This window comes from Siphateles boraxobius, unplaced genomic scaffold (assembly GCF_051911475.1).
Source record: "Siphateles boraxobius isolate OS27281-9 unplaced genomic scaffold, OSU_SipBor_1 5, whole genome shotgun sequence".
Lineage (NCBI taxonomy): Eukaryota > Metazoa > Chordata > Actinopteri > Cypriniformes > Leuciscidae > Siphateles > Siphateles boraxobius.
Genome location: NW_027509141.1, coordinates 16122777 through 16143626, shown reverse-complemented (window position 1 = coordinate 16143626; position 20850 = coordinate 16122777). Strand labels below are relative to the sequence as shown.

At 37.5% G+C, this 20850-nt stretch overlaps 1 protein-coding gene across 1 annotated transcript in view; it reads left to right on the top strand.

Annotated features, from left to right (window-relative positions):
- The window catches only part of wdr18 (WD repeat domain 18), an 86231-nt gene that overhangs the window by 10062 nt on the left and 55319 nt on the right, over nt 1-20850 (top strand). Inside the window, exon 4 of the mRNA XM_077202926.1 lies at nt 5224-5365. Coding sequence (XP_077059041.1) covers nt 5224-5365 — 142 coding nt within the window. The remainder of the gene's footprint in view (nt 1-5223; nt 5366-20850) is intronic.

The window sequence follows — 20850 nt, the reverse complement described above, 5'->3', positions numbered from 1 at the left end:
TATTATTTCATTGCTTTTGCTTACGGTATATTGCCCATGCATATGTTATGCATAGCATAAATGCTATGTAATTGTATATTTTTTTCATAAACTTTGTCATCTATACAAAATATCACAATATACACATTTTTATGGAAAATTGTCAGTTTAGAAAGTGAGTCAGAGAGTTGATTCAGTAACTGATCTGATGTAGTGAGATCATAATAGTGAAGGCATTCGTCAGAGTGTTCCTAACCAAGTCTTTTTGAACTCTTTCTTTATAACAAAAATGTTACATTATAGATCTAATTACTAGCTTGTTTCAAATTTTCAAAGAAATAACGTAAATGTTTAACAAACATAAAAATGCATTATAAAAACTGATCATTGCTCTTTACCATCTCACAAAGTTCTTTATGATGTCATAATGGCCTTTAATGGTGGCATATTGTCCTTCATTGTGACATTTTGTCCTTTTAAGTCACTGTGGCATTTATGATTTATATACAGTGCCTAGCATAAGTGAACACACCCATGCTAAAGTTGACTAAAAAGAGGAATAAAAATCATCTTTTGGACACCAAATTTCTTTGTGAATGAATAATGTATCGTAAATAAATAAATGTTCTTCCTTAAAATACAGGTTGCATAAGTCAGGACACCCCTATGTTAAATTCCCATAGAGGCAGGCAGATTTTTATTTTTAAAGGCTAGAGATTGGCATGGTGTTATTTCAGTTAGGCTAATAGCTGGTTTGATTTGCATTGAGAGATGATCTTATGGAAAGTATCCCATGTCAATCTCTAGATATTGTGAAGGGTATATGATGATGTGGGGAATTCCAAAGGCCAAGGGAACTTTATCAGGATGCATAGTATCCTGGATCCATTTAACATATCCTGGGAATTTAACATAAGGGTGTCTTGACTTGTGCAACCTGTATTTTAAGGAAGAACATTTATTTATTTACGATACATTTTTCATTCACAAAGAAAATAGGTTGGATTTTTTCTCATTTTTTTAAATTGAGGCATTAAGATCAATTTCCAAAAGATGATTTTTTTATTCCTCTTTTTAGTCAACTTTAGCATGTGTGTGTTCACTTATGCTATCCACTGTATAATTTTCTGGTATAACATACCAGGATCAAGGCTGAGCACTTTTTTTTTTTCCTTCATGTTGATATATATATATAAATTACACCTGTATTCTATTTATTTAGTTAAATTAAGTTAGATGTTTTGAAATATAATAAAATAATTTTAAGTCATCCTGTGACCTCGATTAGTGAGTTGAACCACTTAATTTTTTTTTGTGTTCCGCTCCGTCTCGCGCACAATTTAGAGTGCAAGCTTTTCAAAGTTTTTTTTCTGAGAGTGTGGAGAGACACCTTCGGCCTAGTGGACTGTCACTCACACTCAAGTCACTCGCACATGCCCTGTTTTACGCGCACCGTCCACACGGACACAAAAATTGTGCTGCATGAGGACGGTGTGCGCGGATGTCCTCGGGACCTCTTGATGACCAAAACGTACGAAAATTACACCACGCAGACAGTGCGCATACTTTGGGCTTTAGGCTGCTATGATAACTCACGTGAAAACGGTGGAAGTGAGCTGTGGATAGAAGGCATTGACCCTCACTCATGAATATGAAACTCGTTCAGATCAGAAATGAACCACACTCTCTCACATAAAAACGCAGATGTGCATCACAGATGTTGTTCAACAGAGGTCGACCCCTGAGCCGACGCAGCGGTGCTGCGTCATGCAGTGGTGCTGACAGAATGGGGTTCAATTCTGTCTCATCTCACTATATCCTTGTGTTTCCATCTGGATCTTCTTCTCTTCTCTCCATCTCTCTCATTCAATCAATCATCTTTTTCAAGCTAATCATTTGGCCAGATACATTCAATAGTCATTAGCAGTTTGACTCTACATTCTAACAAGTTCAGTTTACTGAAAGAAATGTTTGCCTTATTTTTGCAAAGCAAAAGTGAAGTTAAGTAAACTGTATCAGTTAAAGTTACAGAAAGCAAACTCTTCCTGCATAATTAAGTATTAGACACTTTAAAAAAGAATCCATCAATACTGCGAAGAAAACAAGAAACAAAATTCAGAATAAAAAAAAAAATCCAAAACAGGCTCATTGGAAAAACGTTTTACAAGACTCAAAACGTACAAATCAAAGCAGTTTCCAGCTGATATGAACATTTAGTAAACAGCAACAACTTGTATTCCTTTTCACGGAAAATTATGATTAAGGGGCAACTTATCAATTAATAAAGACTTATTCTTATGCAATTCCTTGCACAATACCACGTTATGTCCTCAAAATGCCTAATTTCTAAACTAATACAATTTGGAAATTTGCATCACATAACCAGATCCATATGTGTGGCTTTTCTGAAGTTGTAAACTTGCTCAGTAGCCTATAGCTGAGTAGACAGGTCTCAACAGTGCGAGCATTTCACTCGCATTTTTAACTAAAAATAGATGTGTGCGAACTGTAAAATGTATTTAGGTGCACGTGTGCAAATACAATTTTTTTTTTTAACAAAGTTTTTTTAAACAACGACGCTGTCTCTGCGCTGAACCAATTTTGTCTGTTGAAAATAATAATAATAATCACGTAATCAACACAAACGTGCCTTCTGGGCTGTTTACACCTGGCCACTTCATGCGTTTTCTCAGATCGCATCGTGAAAAGATCAGGTGTAAATGCCCTTCGAAACACATTTGAGAAGGATTTAAATCCGATCGCCTAAACCACTTCAGGAGGAGGTCTGGGCCGCATTCCAGACGAAACTGGACAAGTGTAAATGCATCTGGTGGTTGAAACCACATATGTAAATTTTACTCCTCCCAAGTCCCAACAATGCTAAAAAATAAATGCGTGAGAGCGTGATATTGCCTATACACTAGACACCATACATTTTAAAAATAAATAAATAATAAAAACATTCTCAAGTAAACACGCAGCGAGCTTGATACTCGACGTAGTAGTCATTATTTCAAAATACCAAGTGCAGAAACTAGAGTTACGACCGAAACAGTCGACCCTGAGGAGGATATGGAGGTGGAAGTCCACAAAAACTCATTTTTGACTACAACTTGATGTGCTGCAAAGGGCAGAAGCAAGCGGACATTTGTTTTGTTTTTAGCACTTTATACTTTATAGAGGTGTTCATACTTTTTATACATTTTGGAGTAAAAATAATCATATAATTATTAAAGGGATAGTTCACCCAAAAATGAAAATTCTGTCATTTATTACTCTTCGTCATGTCGTTCCAAACCCGTAAGACTTTCACTCATCTTCAGAATACAAATAAAAATATTTTTGATGAAATCTGAGAGATTTCTTTCCGTCCATTGACAGCTTAGACAACTGACACTTTGAAGCTTTAAAAAGTTCACAAAGAGATCGTATAAAGAGATACGATCACTTTATATGATTGAATTTCAGATTGAATTTAGGATTTTATTCACATATAATCATTGATCAGCAAACATAAACAAAAGCTCAACCGAACCTGCTTGACATGCGAGAATAAACCTCTTGCAGAAGCTCAAAAGTGCCAAAACCTCATTGGTTCTCGCATGTTAATCGAACATGCTTGAGCTTGCGTTTACCATAATTGATGTGAGTTGATGAATGTTTATGTGTATGAAAGCCTAAATTAAATCTGTTCATCATATAAAGAGATCAAGTCTTCCGAAAATTTAGACTAAATCACTCAATTCATATGGATTAGTTTTACGATCTCTTTATGAACTTTTAGAAGCACCAAAGTGGTAGTTACATAACTGTCAATGGAGGGACAGAAAGCTTGCAGATTTCATCAAAATATCTTCATTTTTGTTCCGAAGATGAATGAAGGTCTTACGGATTTGTAAGACATGAGGGAGAGTAAAATTACAGAATAGTAATTCATTTTTGGGTGAACTATCCCTTTAAATACTGTTTTACGGCAGAAAAAAACTCATGTACTTTTTGCATTCAAATGAATTAAATAATTTTGCTTATGTCTCTTCGTATCCCTTTATTATGGAAAAACACATTTTTAAGTAAATTTCCATTGCACCCCTAAAGATCTCACTGTGCTCCTAAATTTTTACATTTTTCAATGCTCCTTCTGAGAAAAGTTATCGTCAAGCCCTGCAGTAGCTCACTTGCAATCAGTGTTGGGGAGTAATTACAAAATAAATGTTACTGTAATATGTTTCAGTTACTCAGAAAAAATGAGTAATTAAATTAGTTACTTATGAAAATGTTAACGATTACAAAGCAGGTTACATCTGAATATTTTCTTTAAAAATCTAGAATTTGTTGAATAAAATTATTTTGTTGCTTTACCTGTTTTTGATGTGCACAATGCCTCCTGCCATTTAAAGGCCGTTTAGTAAAGCGATGCTATTCTGATGCTTTTGATTGGTTGTCTTGTTTGGCACCACATCTGCCAATGACATCAATCCACATTGCCACTGAAAGCTTTAGGCTACGACCTGTCTGAGAGTTGCCACTATGGCGAGTGATAAAAATGCATTATATACAGAACATGTATAGCTAATGTTTTTCCTCCTTGAATAAGGTTGGTAACCATGTCAGATCTAATATTATTTCATGTTATGATTTTAAATCTGTATTTAACCTCAGAACGATCTCAAAATTAAAAGAGCTGCTAAAGTCTGATTTTGTGGTGGCTGTGCTTTAAAATGATATCATTATCTTAATTCAAGTGATGAAGGATTTTGAAAGTCTGACAGTAATCAGTGTTGAGTACTGTAAGGTTAACTCTGCCTGGTGAAAACTGTTTGAAAATGATTAACAGTTGAAAACATTCGTTAGAAATTTAGAAAAGTAATCAAAAATATATTAAATGTAAAAAAAAAAAGAAGTGATTTAAACCGATGAAATGTAATCAGTTACATTACTAGTAATTGAAAGTAACCTTCCCAACACTGGTTATAAACTAGTACTTGCAAGGTCACACCACAAGCTTGCGAGGTCTTTGATGTTTTTTATAGAGAGTTTAAACATCAATCTTTTCTATTATTACACTTGGACCCAATATATTATATTTTAATATTTCACATTCATCAATTTAATCAACTCATCACACACATAATGTGATAGGATTGATGACACTCATCATAATTAATTATTGTTGTCCTGAGCATGTCATTTATAATAAAGACTTCATAACGGCAAGTTAATAAAAGATGGTGTATTGTGTTTCAGTGTTGTTCAGCTGGATTCGTCCCGCACACCAGAACCTCGTCACATTCTTTCCCGCCACTCCCTCCCCATCACCGACATCCACTGTGGCCTGATGGGACCACAAGCCCGTGTTGCCACTGCATCCCTGGACCAAACTGTTAAGGTGAGTTTTGTTTGGTCTCTCCTATGACCATAAAGGATGGAAATCGCATACATCATATCTGACATTAATGTTCATATTATAGTAATTATAATCCTATAACAGGGTCCCTCCCAGGTGTCCTTAAGTTCCATCCTACATTCAGTTTTTTCAAATTTAAGATCACAAAATGTCTTAAATATAAGTATAATATTAAATATAATACACTTAAAGCCCTGTTTTAAGATCGTTTCTGATGAAATAGAACGGTTAAGATTGAAATTTGGACACATGCTGCTGTCCCGAGAATTTTAGGTTTCTGTGTTAGCACCCCCCACCTCCACAATGGTTTCATAGGGGCACTGGAACAATATCATCCATAAAACGCATTAAACTTTAGTTTACAAAGACGTGAAACTCAACGAGTGGTCTGGGGTGTTCACTGATATGCTCACACAAAAATCGCTGCAAAAGATGCTTTCTAACAGGTGTTTTACCATTCGTTGTAAAACTGTGGACCTATTTTTCCAAACGCCTCACAACCGGACATTCTTCCATTGAGAGCTTGAATAATAGACCCTCCAGCCAGTTGGTGACGATAATGCACCTTTGCCAATGTTTGGATAGCGTAGCCTACGATACCGCGACTGGAAGACTACAGAAAGAATACAAACAATTCCGGCGGCGGAGTAATACCGTACCTCACAGAACATCCAATACAAGTCAATGGAGTTGGACAAAAACTATGATAAAACCGGTTGGAAAGCATCTTTTGCAGCGATTTTTGTGTGAGCATATCAGTGAACACCCCAGACCACTCGGTGAGTTTCAAGTTTCAAATTTCAATCTTAACCGTTCTATTTCATCAGAAACGATCTTAAAACAGGGCTTTAAGTGTAAAATACCGAACTTGTCCTTGAAGCATAATTTTCAAGTACTTTTTTACACCTCTTCATTTAAGTTTTTTTAAGAGAAAATTTTACTCACTTAAAAGTCCAAGTCCTGGCCAAAAACACACTTGTATAAGAAAAAGTAAAAAAGTACAACTTTAAACTGAACTTAAGAATAGAAGTAGGCTAACCTTGCAAAAATAAAAATGAGGAGTTTCTTGTTGAAGCACTTCAAATCATTTATTGTCAAATCTCGTCAATGGTGTTTTTTTTGTAGATTTGTTGTTAAGGTGCATATTTTATCACTCTCAATCTTTATGAATGAACTGGGAGTAGTAAGACATAGACATTTCAAAATAAGAGTCCCAGTGTATTTCGAGCTGATTTATTATTAAAAGTCCTCCATTTATTTATTTTTTTTCTTTCTTTTCTGGTTGTTACTGATATTTTGGTTACATAATAAAATGTATCTGGAATTTAAACAAACTCTTTTAGCTTCTTTCTGAGCCACCATGTCACTGGAAAGACTAAGAACATGTCTAATATATAATATGTAAATATTAGGGCTGGGAAAGTTAACGCGTTAATCTCTGCGATTAATTTGAAATCTTTAACGCATTAAAATAAATTAACGCAATTGACGCAAGCCAATCACGTCCATTTTAATAACTTCCTGTTGCGACAGTTGAGTGTGCTAACTGAGCCAAATCACACTGCATGATGGAGAGCGATAACGGTGGAGTTTTAGATGGAAATTTTACATTTAAAAAATGTCCTGATGGCGCTTTAGACAGAAAAGGTATGCTGGTATGTACAATTTGCAAAGCAGAATTTAAATTCCACCAAAGCAATTCGTCTTTACTATACCATTTAAACACAAAACACCCAGGTGTTATTGCCGCAACTAGCGAGGCTACAGGAGGCCATCGGGCATGCATAGCACGCAAGTACCCGTCCACACCTGCAACCACAGTGCCTTGTGAGAGGTTGTTCTCACTCTCAGGCCACATCGTCCAAAAGAATAGAGCTTCCTTGTCTCCTGATAATATAAACAAACTGGTCTGTCTTAAGCCTTGTTTATACTCGACGCGTCCGCACGAGCGCGAGTTTCCGCTGACTGCGCGCGCACCTCTCCAAACGGACGAGGCGTTTACACTTGACGCGCTCGCCATTGTGCTATTTTGTGAAACAACAGGGGGCGACTCGGAGTAATTCTCCTCTAAACCACCAGGAATCAGCAGTGAAGAAGTAGTTTTCCATTTATAAATTGCTGATTCATATAAGAGTAATAAATGCAGTAGGTTTATTGTACTTTCACTGCATGTAAACTAGTTAAACAACTGAAGCCTTATTGAAGAGTGTTTAAACCTTAATTTCATCAGAAGGGGTTACTTCTGCTATTGTAGGCTTATCTTGTAATTGTGAGCAGTTACTTTAGACAAGTGCAAACTGGGTGCTTAATGCAAATGCATTCCTATTCACAAAGTGAGAGACTTTTATGGTCGCCCATCAATGCAAATGTCTCTGTGTATAGAAGGATCATAAACATGTTGGTACACACGTACCAGTTCGACCAGATTCGGCTCAAAATAAAATGTAGGCAGCACTGTGTCTCTTAACATAGTTGTAGATGTTTAATACATCTGTTTGTCTATTTTTTTTGTCCAAATAACATTTACTGTAAATGTCAGACCACTTTTTAAAATGCATCTCCACATCCTTATAGTCTGCTAATGCCACTCACTCATCTTTGTGCTTTTTTAACGCCATATCCCAAGATTTTTTTTTCTATGGGAAGCTTTCAGTTTTTGATAAATCACTTGAAAAGCATTAATATTTATGAATTCATATTTCTCTGTCATACGCACCTAAAGCGGTCTCACTTGTAATCCAATTTATATCTTATTTAACTTGCTAAACTCTCATGATGACATCAAGAAATCGGGTCATGAATGGGGTACTTGGCTTAATGATGTGCTGTCTTTTCTTCCTTGTTTTATATGGGAAGATACTCTTATATTAATGTTTGCAGTGATGAGACCTTGGATTGTCATTCAGGGGAAGTTTGCATCCCATTTGCTATGTTGATGTGCACTTTTTACAGACCTTGTTAGGCATTTACAGCAATCCTGTCCTCCTGCTAAAACACTTTAAAAGGTGTAATTTTGTTTTAAACGCACTATAATGCGTGCTTCACCTTCCTCAAGTTCGAAACTTTGCTGAAATGTGATTTTCCTGCAAATGAATATGACATAGGGTCAGTAAGTGTCTGGGCAAGAAGCAAACTGCATAAGCAGCAAGTAGTAGTAGTAGTAGTCCCTGTGCTGCTGTTCACCGCTCAGGGCAGTTCTCCTGGATGGCTTCAGGCATCATGCTTGATTTGACTGAGAAGACTATGTGAACATCAATGCCAAAGAGAATGATGTCCCTGAGGGAGGGCTGAAGCCCAGTGCGATGGACAGTATGGGCAAGAACATACTGTTCCACCTGCTCTATGAACAAAACTGTTGATTTCGGAGATCCATACAATATTAGACGCATCTGATTGTTCACACCAGTTTAAACCTGTTCTGTGGTCGACTGATAGTTAATTGGCTGATAAATGTTCAAATGAAGTCAATTTAAAACATTACATAATTGTGGCAGATAAGTAAATAATTAAATAGACATTACAAAAACTATTTTTCTAAAATATATCTGTTAATTTCATTAAGTTAATCACTGGGCTACATTCTGTGCATATATATATATATATATATATATACAGTGGATAGCATTAGTGAACACACCCATGCTAAAGTTGACTAAAAAGAAGAATAAAAAGATAATCTTTTGGAAATTGATCTTAATGCCTTAATTAAAAAAATGAAGACAAATCCAACTTTTAAGGACACAAATTTTCTTTGTGAATGAATAATGTATCGTAAATAAATAAATGGTCTTCCTTAAAATACAGGTTGCGTAAATCAGGACACCCCTATGTTAAATTCCCATAGAGGCAGGCAGATTTTTATTTTTAAAGGTCATTTGTTTCATGGATCCAGGATACTATGCATCCTGATAAAGTTCCCTCGGCCTCACATCATCATATACCCTTCACCACACCTAGAGAGTTCCGGTTCCTGAGCGATACTTTTTTAAAAAATATATATATACCAATTTTATGAACTTCTTTTGAACAAGATTACATTACATATTACCTAAAAAAAAATTGCTTTTTTTTCAGTTTATTGACTTTTGTTTTACAGACTCAATGACTCATATAGGCCACTGGGGGTGGAATATATGCCTCGCTCTCATGCAATAAAGCTTACCACAAAACACTGGAAAAAGAAGCCGAATGATTATGAATGTGCCAGAAAAAAAGGAGACATTTTAATTGTTTATTAATAAACTAGTGTTTTCTCAGTCAGTGTTGGCGAGTGCGTGTGCGCCTATGGAGAGAAATGCACCACCTTTCATTTGGATTACATAAGAGTTTTTTTTCGATTAGAATGGATTATTGAAGTAGACATTTCATACTTTCTATATGCCTATTTCTCATGTCTTTGAGGCAAATAGCCTATATGCCGAGTTTCGGTTTGTGACACGCTCCAGTTCTTCTTGCATTCAAAGAAAGAGCAATTTTCTACTCTTAAATTTATTCAGTGCACTGTCAGGTGCTTCATCAGATTTGTCGTGTTGCCAGTCTTGGCAGCAATTATCTTGTCGCAAATATTGCACTGTTAGCATCGAGCCTGGTGAAATGTAGCTACACTTTTGATCTTTTCCACATCTTTTACATCTACACAATCATGCTGCATGCTTATTTGCTCACTGACGTTAACGATATTAATCTCTTAGGTATTGAAATTTGGTACCGAACGACAAGAGATTTTTTGATACTCTATGGTTTCGAGGCAATTCGGTCTGTGCCTAAAAAGTATCGAACTATGGAAAATTATGATTTTTAAGATTTTTTAAAAGATGTCTGTGTCTCATATGACCTTGTTATTTGTACACTCTGTGACTATACAAATCACAACATGTAAATAGGAAAATGTTTGCGTTATTTTGTCACTTATTCGGATTAGTATGCTAGCTGTAGCCATTTACATCCAGTCTTTGTGCTAAGCTAGGCTAGCGGTGGGTGCGTCAAACAGAGTTACAGCACGGACGGAGATGAAAAAGGCATGTATGGACTTATCTAACTCTGGGGGATACGGCGAATAAGCTAAAGTCCAAAAAAGTCGGCGTGTTCCTTTAACAATGCAAACAAAGATACAAATTACAAATACAATATAATATACAAATAAAATGAACAGTTTTTTATTTATTTTTGAAATTCTTTATTTTTTATTTTTTTCACAGTAGGTTTATTTAACAGTAGTATTCAAGTAAGAAATTGAATAAACAAGGGTAAAAATAAAATGCTAAATAGACTTCACTGTATAAAATATATACACTTATTCTTATTAAATGTACTGAAGTTATTCAGCAAAAGAGCAGTAAGTGATTTTCCTTTTGTCTTTTGTTGTTTGATTAACATTAATCACATGCGGCACCAGGTTAAGGCTGCTGTCACTTTAAAACCTCTTGCACAAATCTAATATACAGATACGCATCCGGTTTTCTCCCATATGTTTCTGTGGATAGTGTGACACATGTATTGTTCTCTGATGAGTCCACCTTCACTTTCTTTCCCACATCCGTGAGAGGTACGGTGTTGAGAAGCCCCAAAGAGGCTTCACACCCCGGGCTGTTGCTGCCCAGAGTGAAGCACAGGGTGGATCAGTGATGGTTTGGGCTGCAATATTATGGTATTACCTACTGTGCTTGATGGACCACTGCCAATGACTACCAAACCATTCTGGAAGACCATGTACGCCCAATGGTTCAAACATTGTACCAAAGAGTATAGAAGTACCAAGGGGCGAAACTCCGTTGCAGTTTTGGTAACAATCACTAGATGACGCTGCTGTCGCGCTGACGCCATTTTGGACTGAACCAACGGTTTTACCGTTAGCACAACTGTACAACATTATGTCTGAAAAAAATTGGAAACAAAGAAAACCGTGTTCTGCCATCAACTGCAACAACTACCAGTGTACAACCAATCAACTAGCATTTCATAGATTCCCGAAAGATGCAGAGAGGTAAAGTAGGAAAGGTTTTTATTAACATTAAAGTGAGCAGCGTACGTAACGTTACGTCTCCATACGAAAATAGCGGCATGGAGGTGTACAACAGTGAGTGCAGGGAAGTTGTGTGTGACAAGGAAAAGTGCAAAAAAACTCTTGTATACATGGTGAAACTATTCAATAGAGTAAGAATCCATCATATATTACAGACCCAAAATCGACAACTCTCACAGCCAAAAACAGAAGTGCAACAGAATTTTTTTAAAGCTAATTCATCTGCTAATCTGTACATTAACTCTCTTTTTCTGTATCAAATGTAAAATGTGTTTTTTTATCAGTCAAGATGAATTAAATTATAATAAAACTAAAGACTAAAACATATAGAACAGCTAATATACTTACCATTGTCATTCTATTTGTAGTAAATGTGTGGACTTTACTTGCACAATGTTGATTTGTTGTGTGTAATGCTGCCAGAAGTGATGTGATCTACTTACCATCACCAATTTTATTACTGTTCATTTTGTGATGATCTTCTATTACTATTAAATATTCTCTCTTGACTAATGTGTTGTCCCTTTCACCTACTCACTGTTCATTGTGTTTTGGCTTTTTCAATGAATTTGTTAATCATTTCATGAGGAACATGGGCTGTTGTTACTGGTGTTGTAAAATTGTGCTGTGTATGAAAACGGGAGTTTTCCCCAAAAGTTTTTTGGGGTAAATAAATAGCCTATTTGACAGCTTCATGCTCTATGACAAAAATGGTTTAATTAAAAACCAATCCATAAGCATTATTTTGTTGTACATTATTCAACACACTGTTTTAGTTTAGGCTATAGAGATATTAAAAACTAGAAACAACTATTTAGTATCCTTAACCGCTTTTGAAATGGAACCGGTATCGTTCAATTCTATGACAGCTGTGTTGCGTTCAGTCCAAGATGGCGGAGCTGCAGATCTGCGCATGGCATAGATATACATGTATATTTCTATGTGCGCATGGGCGCGTTTGTTGCAATGGAACGTTCTATTGAGTTTCGCCTCTTGGTACTTCTATACTCTTTGATTGTACCCTGAAGTGGTTGCCGTGTTTCAGTATGTTAATGCACCAATATACAAAGCAAGACTTATGACAGAATGGTTTGATGAACATGAAAGTGAAGCTGAACATCTCCCATGGCCTGCACAGTCACCAGATCTAAATATTTTTGAGCCACTTTGAGGTATTTTGGAGGAGCAATTCAAAAGTGTTCCACCAGCATCACATATTGACCTGGCCACTGTTCTGGAAGAGGAATGGCTCAAAATATCACTGGCCACTGTGAAGGACCTGTATTTGTCATTCTCAAGACGAATCAATGCAGTATTGGCCGCAAAAGGAGGCACTACACCATACTAAAAAAGTTTTGGCTCTGTATGATTTTATTTTTATGCTTGAAAAAAGTCTCTCATGCTTGTCACCAAGGCTGCATTTATTTGAACAAAAAATACAGTAAAATGTTTTTTATTTTTGTATATTTTCAAATGTAATTTAATCCAGTTTAATCCAATTAATCCAAATTTAATCCAAAATGAATTTTCATCCAGTTTTCAGTCTCACATGATCCTTCAGAAATCATTCAAACATGGTGATTTGCTGCTCAAGAAGCATTTATTCTTATTATTGTCAATATTAATAAACAGCTTTGCTGTTTAATATTTTGGTCGAAACCATGATACATTTTTTTCTGTAAAATTAGAAATGTCTTTACTGTCAAAATTAGAAATGTCTTTACTGTCTTTTTTTAATGTGTCCTTGCTGAATACAAATATATTTCTTAAAAAGACTTTACCCAAAACTTTGAAATTTATATATTGTGTAATATATAACATATAACACAATATATTACATACTATATAATAAATGTAGGTATTCAAATATTTATTTAAAGCTTTAGTCCTTAACTTCTGGCACATTAGCGGTTAATAAACAGAACTACATGCGTTTTGCAGAAGAACATTGTAGCTAGAACTACTTCTCTCTGTCTATGATGAGTGACGCAGGTACAGTTGATGTGGAGTGCCAAGAAGCATGACTTCAGTTTTGGAACTATTCAAGCACAGAGAGTTCTTAGACATCCATATATTAATCTCCGAAATAGGGATGCTCATATTGACCGTTTATCCGTTAACCGAAAGTAAAATTTTTAACCGATTAACACTATCAGTTAAACAGTTTAAAAGGTAAAATTTTTTTTAGTTTGCTGCATGGTTAAATAAATACTATAAACAAATACTATATAGCCTATATTTGTTAACTCACGGGGCCCGCAAACACACGTGCCTACAGACATATTTCGCTGAGCAAGCAAAATGAAGCAAGTGAAAAGAAGTACTGTGTGGGACCGTTTCAACAGAAAGGGCGAAGAAGAACTCTCAGGAGATTGTGAAAACTTCAAGCAGCCTTTTTCTCGGATCTCTCCACCCTGGTGAGGGCGTGACAGCACAGCAGCCCGAGTGGTCTTCTTTTCTCTCCTTTTTTTGTTTTTTGAATACTGAGCAAAACAAAAAAGCTGTTGTCACAGCTGGTAAGGTGCACAGTGAGAGCGCAGAGGAACGCGGTGCTGAACTGCTTGAACACGTTCAAAGGTAGGACGGAATTTTTTCCCACTAAAATTCTTTCAGAGGCTCCTGGGGCATATGACAGTGGTAACCCCGCTTGGCCTGCTTCATATGAGACCGCTTCAGCTCTGGCTTCACGGCCGAGTCCCGAGATGGGCATGGCATCACTGCTCTCACCGGGTGGCAATCACACCGGCGTGCCACCAGACCTTCAGACCCATCGTTGGAAACAGGTGTCCAGACATGCTGTGGTATTCACAGATGACTCATGCTCCTTGTGACAGTTGTTACGACCACTGGGCTCATACAGTGATCGCAACATAAAAGGGGGAGACCACACTGATCACTATATTTAACAAAGAATGTTTATTTAACATAAAATAGAAGTGTATCAGTAAATGTCATGGTTAACCAAAAGTGTAGTGTAGATCAGTAGATGAAACGGGTGGGGAGAAGAGGTAAGCGCGACGAGCGAGGCAACCACCAGCCGCACCGACCAACGGCCCGAAGAGGAAAAAGAAGACGCCAGCTCCCGGAAAGCCTCTTTTAACCAGTCAGGTTAACCTTTTAAACGGAGGTTCTACGTGACTTACCCCCAGGGGTACTTAACACCATCACTTCTGCATGGGTGCCATCCACGAGACGTGTGTACTCCCTAAAGTGGAACCTGTTCGTCGAGTGGTTTTCTTCTCGCCGAGAAGACCCCTGAAGATGTTCGAAAGGGTCTGTGCTTTCCTTCTTGCAGCAAGGGTTGGAGCGAAGGCTGTCCCCCTCCACCCTCAAAGTACATGCTGCAGCTATTTCAGCATGTCACGACCACATAGATGGCAAAACAGTAGGAAAGCACTACCTGGTCGTCAGGTTTCTTAGGGGGGCGAGATGATTAAATCCTCCTCGACCCCCCTCCATACCCTCTTGGGACTTTTCCAGTGTGCTTCGAGCACTTCAGGATGCTCCCTTTGAGCCTTTGTAGTCAGTAGACTTAAAGCTTCTTTCCATGAAGACTTTGCTGCTGGTTGCACTGGCCTCTGTCAAGAGGGTAGGGACCTGCAGGCATTTTCGGTCGACGAATCATGCCTAGAGTTCGGGCCGGGTAACAACCACGTAGTACTTAGACCCTGGCTATGTTCCTACCACTCCCTTCAGGCTAGTCAATTTGTATTTCCCACATAACTCCTTCAAGAAAGTGGCTTCTGCAGCATCCTCTTCCTAACAGAAAGGGCACGCTGTCCCAGTGTTATCCAATATCTCACTCTATGGGTTATCATGGAACAACAGTGACCCGATTCACTCTGTGTAAGTCTCCCCCTATTGTCCTTCCTGGCAAGAAGGGGTAGAGGCTTGCACAGGGCGCTGGATGGGGTGCAGCAGCTGTGACGCTTTGGTAGGAATTTCTATTAGTCGGTCACGACACACGTCGAGAGACTGACTGATAGTGAACGTCTCGGTTACATATGGTAACCCTCGTTCCCTGAAGGAGTGAACAGAGACGTACGTCCTGTCGCCACATCTGCTGCCACCCGCCGGGGCGGCCAGCTTATCAGGCTTGGCTCCTCAGCAAAAAACTGAGGTGCAATCACACCTGCTTCTCATTATATATCTGCGCTACGAGGCTGAGCAGCTGATGCAAATGATTGCACGCCAATGTGCATTGGCTTGTTTAGTTTCACTCTAAGTAGATTGGCCTCTCTAGCGAGATTCCTATTAGTAGGTCACGACGTAGGTCTCCGTTCCCTCCTTCAGGAAATGAGGGTTACCATATGTAACCGAGACGTTTTCTTCAAGTTATAGGCTAGAGTGAAATTATATTTGTATTATCTTGCTATATATGTGTAATTTTCTAAAAGTTACCAAAAAGCCATTTAACTCCAGCTCACCATTGGTGTAGCTAAACTGCTCCATCTCCAAAATGTTTGTACTTATGGGTCAGCGTTTGTGTGCAGGTGCGCAAATTTTCCCGTCAAGTATGTTTTTATTAATCACAACTTGTGCGTCGGAAAAGGCGTACGCCTCTTTCAGGACCAGCTTTGTGCGTACGCTACGGTTATAAATGAGGCCCCTGAGCAGCCTCCGTTACACCAAAGACAGATTCAAGTCGACTAAGTAGTAGTTAGTGATCCACGGTGTCGAAAACTGCACTTAGGTCCAAGAGAATAAGAATTCACTGAACCAGTCAGATGCTAATAGGTGTAATTATAGGTGTACCGCAGTTATTCAGGATAAGATAATCACACGTTTTGGAAAATGTATTCATGATGTACTCTCTTATTATATAAGTTTTGTACATTTTGAATACAAAAGTACAACAGTTACGTACTGCAGCTTCAACTTATTATGCACAATATTTACTCAGAAACAACCAAGTAATCACTCTTTAACTTATAAATTATCATACATGGATGGTGGAACCCTCCCAGAGATTCTTATGATTAAATTCAGAGTATAAACTGCACTTTTTTAGATCAAACTCAAGAATGTGAAACTCTAAATATCAAGCATCAAAATATCAAGGAGGTAACAGCAACATCATCCCTCCGAGGTCAGCCAGAGATCGCCCTGTGGACTCACTTTAAGTGTTTCCTGTGTGATCATTGAACCTCAGCGATGAATAATTTCCAGTCCTTTATGCTGATACACTGTGAAAGAAGTGGAGCAGTTATTTGATCCTTCACACTTTAAGCCTGAAACTTCAGCTCTCAATGCTGATCTATTTTTCAAGTCTAACGATATTCCGGTAAGATTTTGGTTGAGACTTTATGCCTGCTTTCATTGACATTGCTTTGACAGGATTATGCCAATAATCAAGCCCATTATAAAGAAGCCACAGGCATGACTGATCTACAGGCTACATGCTCTGAGGATCTGTCATGAACGACTGGCTCTGCTTAGTCTTTGTTTAAGCTCGAGGTGTGCCCGCGGCACCGCGGTACACAGGCCTTCAATGTCACACTGAGTGCACTCTCTCATTACCCAGAATCCCCCATGGGGATTTTGCAGGACCGGTTGCTGTCATTGCTGATCTCTAGTGAGGAGATATGGGAGAACAAGGTGTGTTTGGCTGTTGTAATAATAAAGGGGAGTTTACTAAAGGGTGACTCAACCCTCTCTTTCTTCGGACTGTGACTGCAACGCCATCACAGGTGCAGGATGTGGAAGTATCAGCGAACACCCCGAGATCGTTGTAGCAATGAATGTCCTGACAAAACATGCTTGTGGCTCCCGTATAATCAGCCTCGTCTCACGCTGTTGAAAGCCATTTGAACGCTGTGGCTGCTGTCAGGGTCTCGGGACCTATCTATATCAGAATCGATCAACCCCCATACCTAAGGAGTCTGCGATTTAAAAATTTGTTTGTGATGTCCGTGGGAATGCTGCTCGCACTGTTTAATTGGGCCAAGGCTGTGACACGTTCTGCTCTCGGCTGTTTTGAGTGATGCTTGTGTCATGGGCTTCCTGTGCAGATACTGTCATGGCTGGTTTAAGGCTGATCCTTATTGACTCACAGACGGCTCTACTGCCACATGCCTCCAATCACTTGTGGCAGATAGCAGGGGGTTCATCCGACTGTATTTCGACGTTGATGAATATTCGCCAGCCGTTGTCTTATTCTAGAGAGCTGGATGTGAACGTGAATCTTTTGGGGAAGACCATAGTTTAATATTTATGTTGTCTGTTTAATTTAAGTAACATTGTTATGAACCTATGCAACATTGTGAATGAATAGGTGTGTAACAATCTATCGTGTCACAATATATCGTAATACAAAAATGCATCAATATGTATCGTGGATAGTGACAATCTGTATTTTAAATAGTTGTGAAATTTCTGTGAGTTTTAGTGTCGGGACTACATTAAACTATTATATATAATGTTAAATATAATGTATAATAATGCAGTGGGGTCCTGATAATGCAAAATTACTTATGTTGTTTACCAGTAAAAAGTGGCCTACATTATTTTAAATATATCTAGCCAGTGACAGAGTGCAAGCATGTTCGTCTAAAATAATTCTGTATTTTGGCTTCAGAAACATGAATATTTTTATTCTGGTATCACTATTGTCCTGTGCATTGGGTTATTTATTAATTTCCATCCCCAATGTAATACCAAATTTAGCATTTTAATCAACATTACATTTTTTGTTAACCTTTTACTATCTCTCTTGTAGTATCGCATCAATATTGTATTCGTGAGTTCAGTATTGGGATATCTATGGAATCGTGACATGAGGGTATTGTAACACCCTTATGAATGCAGAATGTATTCATGTTTTTTTACAATTACTTTCCATGTACAGTAGTCAAGTCATCTTTTAGATAGCGCTTTATATAATACAGATTGTTTCAAAGGCAGCTTTACAGTGATAAACAGCAGAATGATTCAATGATGCAAACATAATTAAATTCTGCTGTAAAGCAGCTCTAGAAAGACAATAGTAAACAGTCATTATTCAGCTGAAATCAGTTCAGTGTTTAATCAGTACGGTAGTGTGTGAGAATCGGTGCAGAGAGTTGATGAGCATTGCAAATACAACAACACAAGGCTGCAAGGTGTTGAGAGGACTCAAAACTTGAACTTCGTCATCATCTGTCCTGTTTGCATGCTTTACCATCCACCACTTTACTGAACGATAGGGAAACCTTTCTGTTAACTGAACCAAAGAGTTTTGAAGATCCCATTTAAATTAGATTGAAATGCAGCCAAAATCTTGCTGGAATAGGTTCAAATGCAATAGTCCTTCATTTGATTTTGGGATAGTTTTCTTTTGCACTTCAAGTGGTCTTGCACCAACTTGACTTTCTAAATTAAACGACATGAACCTGCTTACACTTTTACCCCTGGTTTCACAGACAAGGCTTAAGACTAGTCCTAGACTAAAATGCATATTTGAGCTTTTTTAACTGAAAGCAACTTGCACTGGCATATCTTAAAATATGTCAGTGCTATTTTTTTTTTGTCTCAAGATGCACACCAGTAATGTTTTATTTCTAAGGCACATTTATAAAAACTACTTAAATGCCTAATTTAAGTAAGGCCTACTTCTGTCTTAATCTAAGCCCTATCTGTGAAACTGTCTTCAATGCTTATGTCCATCTATTTTTGTTATGGTTAACATAAAATAGAATAATTATTTATAAAATAAAAACAGTTAAATTTACTTAAACTAAAATTGAAAACAAAATAAAAAAATGGTGCAAAATAAAGATTTCAAAGCCATAACAACTATAATTTCTGTCTCATTCTGCAGTTCCGAATGGACATACTGTACAGCTCTTTCTTGTTTGTACAACAACCTGAAATCACTACATTTTTATCTACGAGATGGTGAGAAGCTTGTTGATCAGGTTCAATGTCAAAGTCGTTTTGCTTTCAAGTCAAATGTCCTGGCCTGGATTCCTTCTCCGTTCATGAATTTTATAAAGGTTTATATGAGGTCAGAAACTGATTTCAGTCAGCTGCAGATCTGCTGGCATTGAATGAACTTCATCTTCATTATAATGGATAGTGGGTTGAGTGTGTCATTGCAGAATATTGCATTTTATATATAAATAAATACAGCCTAAAGATATGTGACATGAATAAGCTATATGAAAAGTTTAGGAAATAGAACTGACAATGCAGTCATAACAGCATTTAAAGGACTTTTTTGTTTAATGTATCAACTAGTAAGTGAGCTTATTGTTTCTTTATGGGTGTTTCTTCTAGTATGGGCACTTTTTAATTAAACCCATTTCAGTGGAAACTGGTGCTTTTCAAGAGTGGGATGCACAGACGTCACTTATCAATGACAAAACATGTACACTTCTGGGGGAAAAATGGGTCCAAGCCAAAAAAGGGAAATATTTAGTTTCTTTTCTATTGGTCATAACTATTTTAATCACAAATACACTGGTCAGGCAATTAGCAAGAATTGCAAAAATACTTTAGTAACTTTGCAAGCAATAGCCTTCCCGTTTGTTTTCTAGAAATGTTTTAAGCTGTGTGGGTAAACTTGCAGACCTCTTTATACAGGAAGAAGAAACAGTGTTGTTCCACAATGTTTATGGCTTCAAAATGTTCATGAGAAGTTGAAAAATGTCTCCCAGTTAGTTTGAGTTTATTGTGAGGGCGGAGCATTGTCTTGTTACAAAAATAACATCTGATCATTCCACTTTACATGACAACTTTAAAATTGTGGGAAACGGCACAATTCTACAATATTCACATGTACTCCAAAGTAAAGACTTTTCTCACTTTTCATAGCTCACCAATACCAGCAGCTAGAAAGGTCCCCACACAATGGGACCTCTTCATCCTTGCTTCACTGTCGTAGAGATGCATTTATTATTATATTTCTCTCCAGATTTTCAAAGACACCTCTCTGGAGCATCACCATGCAACTCTTGTTTCAATGTGATTCATCTCTCCACAAAACTCACAACCACTAATGAATCTAACTTCCCATATTCTGCCAAAAACTTTATTCTGTCATTGATGTTTTTCTGAGACAGCAATTGCTTTATAAGTAGTGCATTTGCTTACATTTTTCTAATTTCTTGACCAAAAATTTGTGGGTAAGATTATGGATGCTAACCAGTGGTTGACTGGTATATATCGGACGATACTTTTTTTTTATTTATTTATTTTTGAAATATCGCCATTGGCCGATACGTTTTTCTGTTTGGCCGATGTGCTGGAAGAGGGAATTTTATTTTGACGGCACTGAGAACGGCAGCGCCTGAGCACATACTGCTCCAATTCTCCATCTTCATTAGTTATGGTCTGGTTATGGCACGATCAATAAACATTGAACCCTTGATTTCAAACTATGCTGCGCTATATTCAGTTGCCCACTATGTCATATTCATGTAATTTTTACTGTGTGCTTTTTGTAATATAAGTGGTAAGTTTGTCT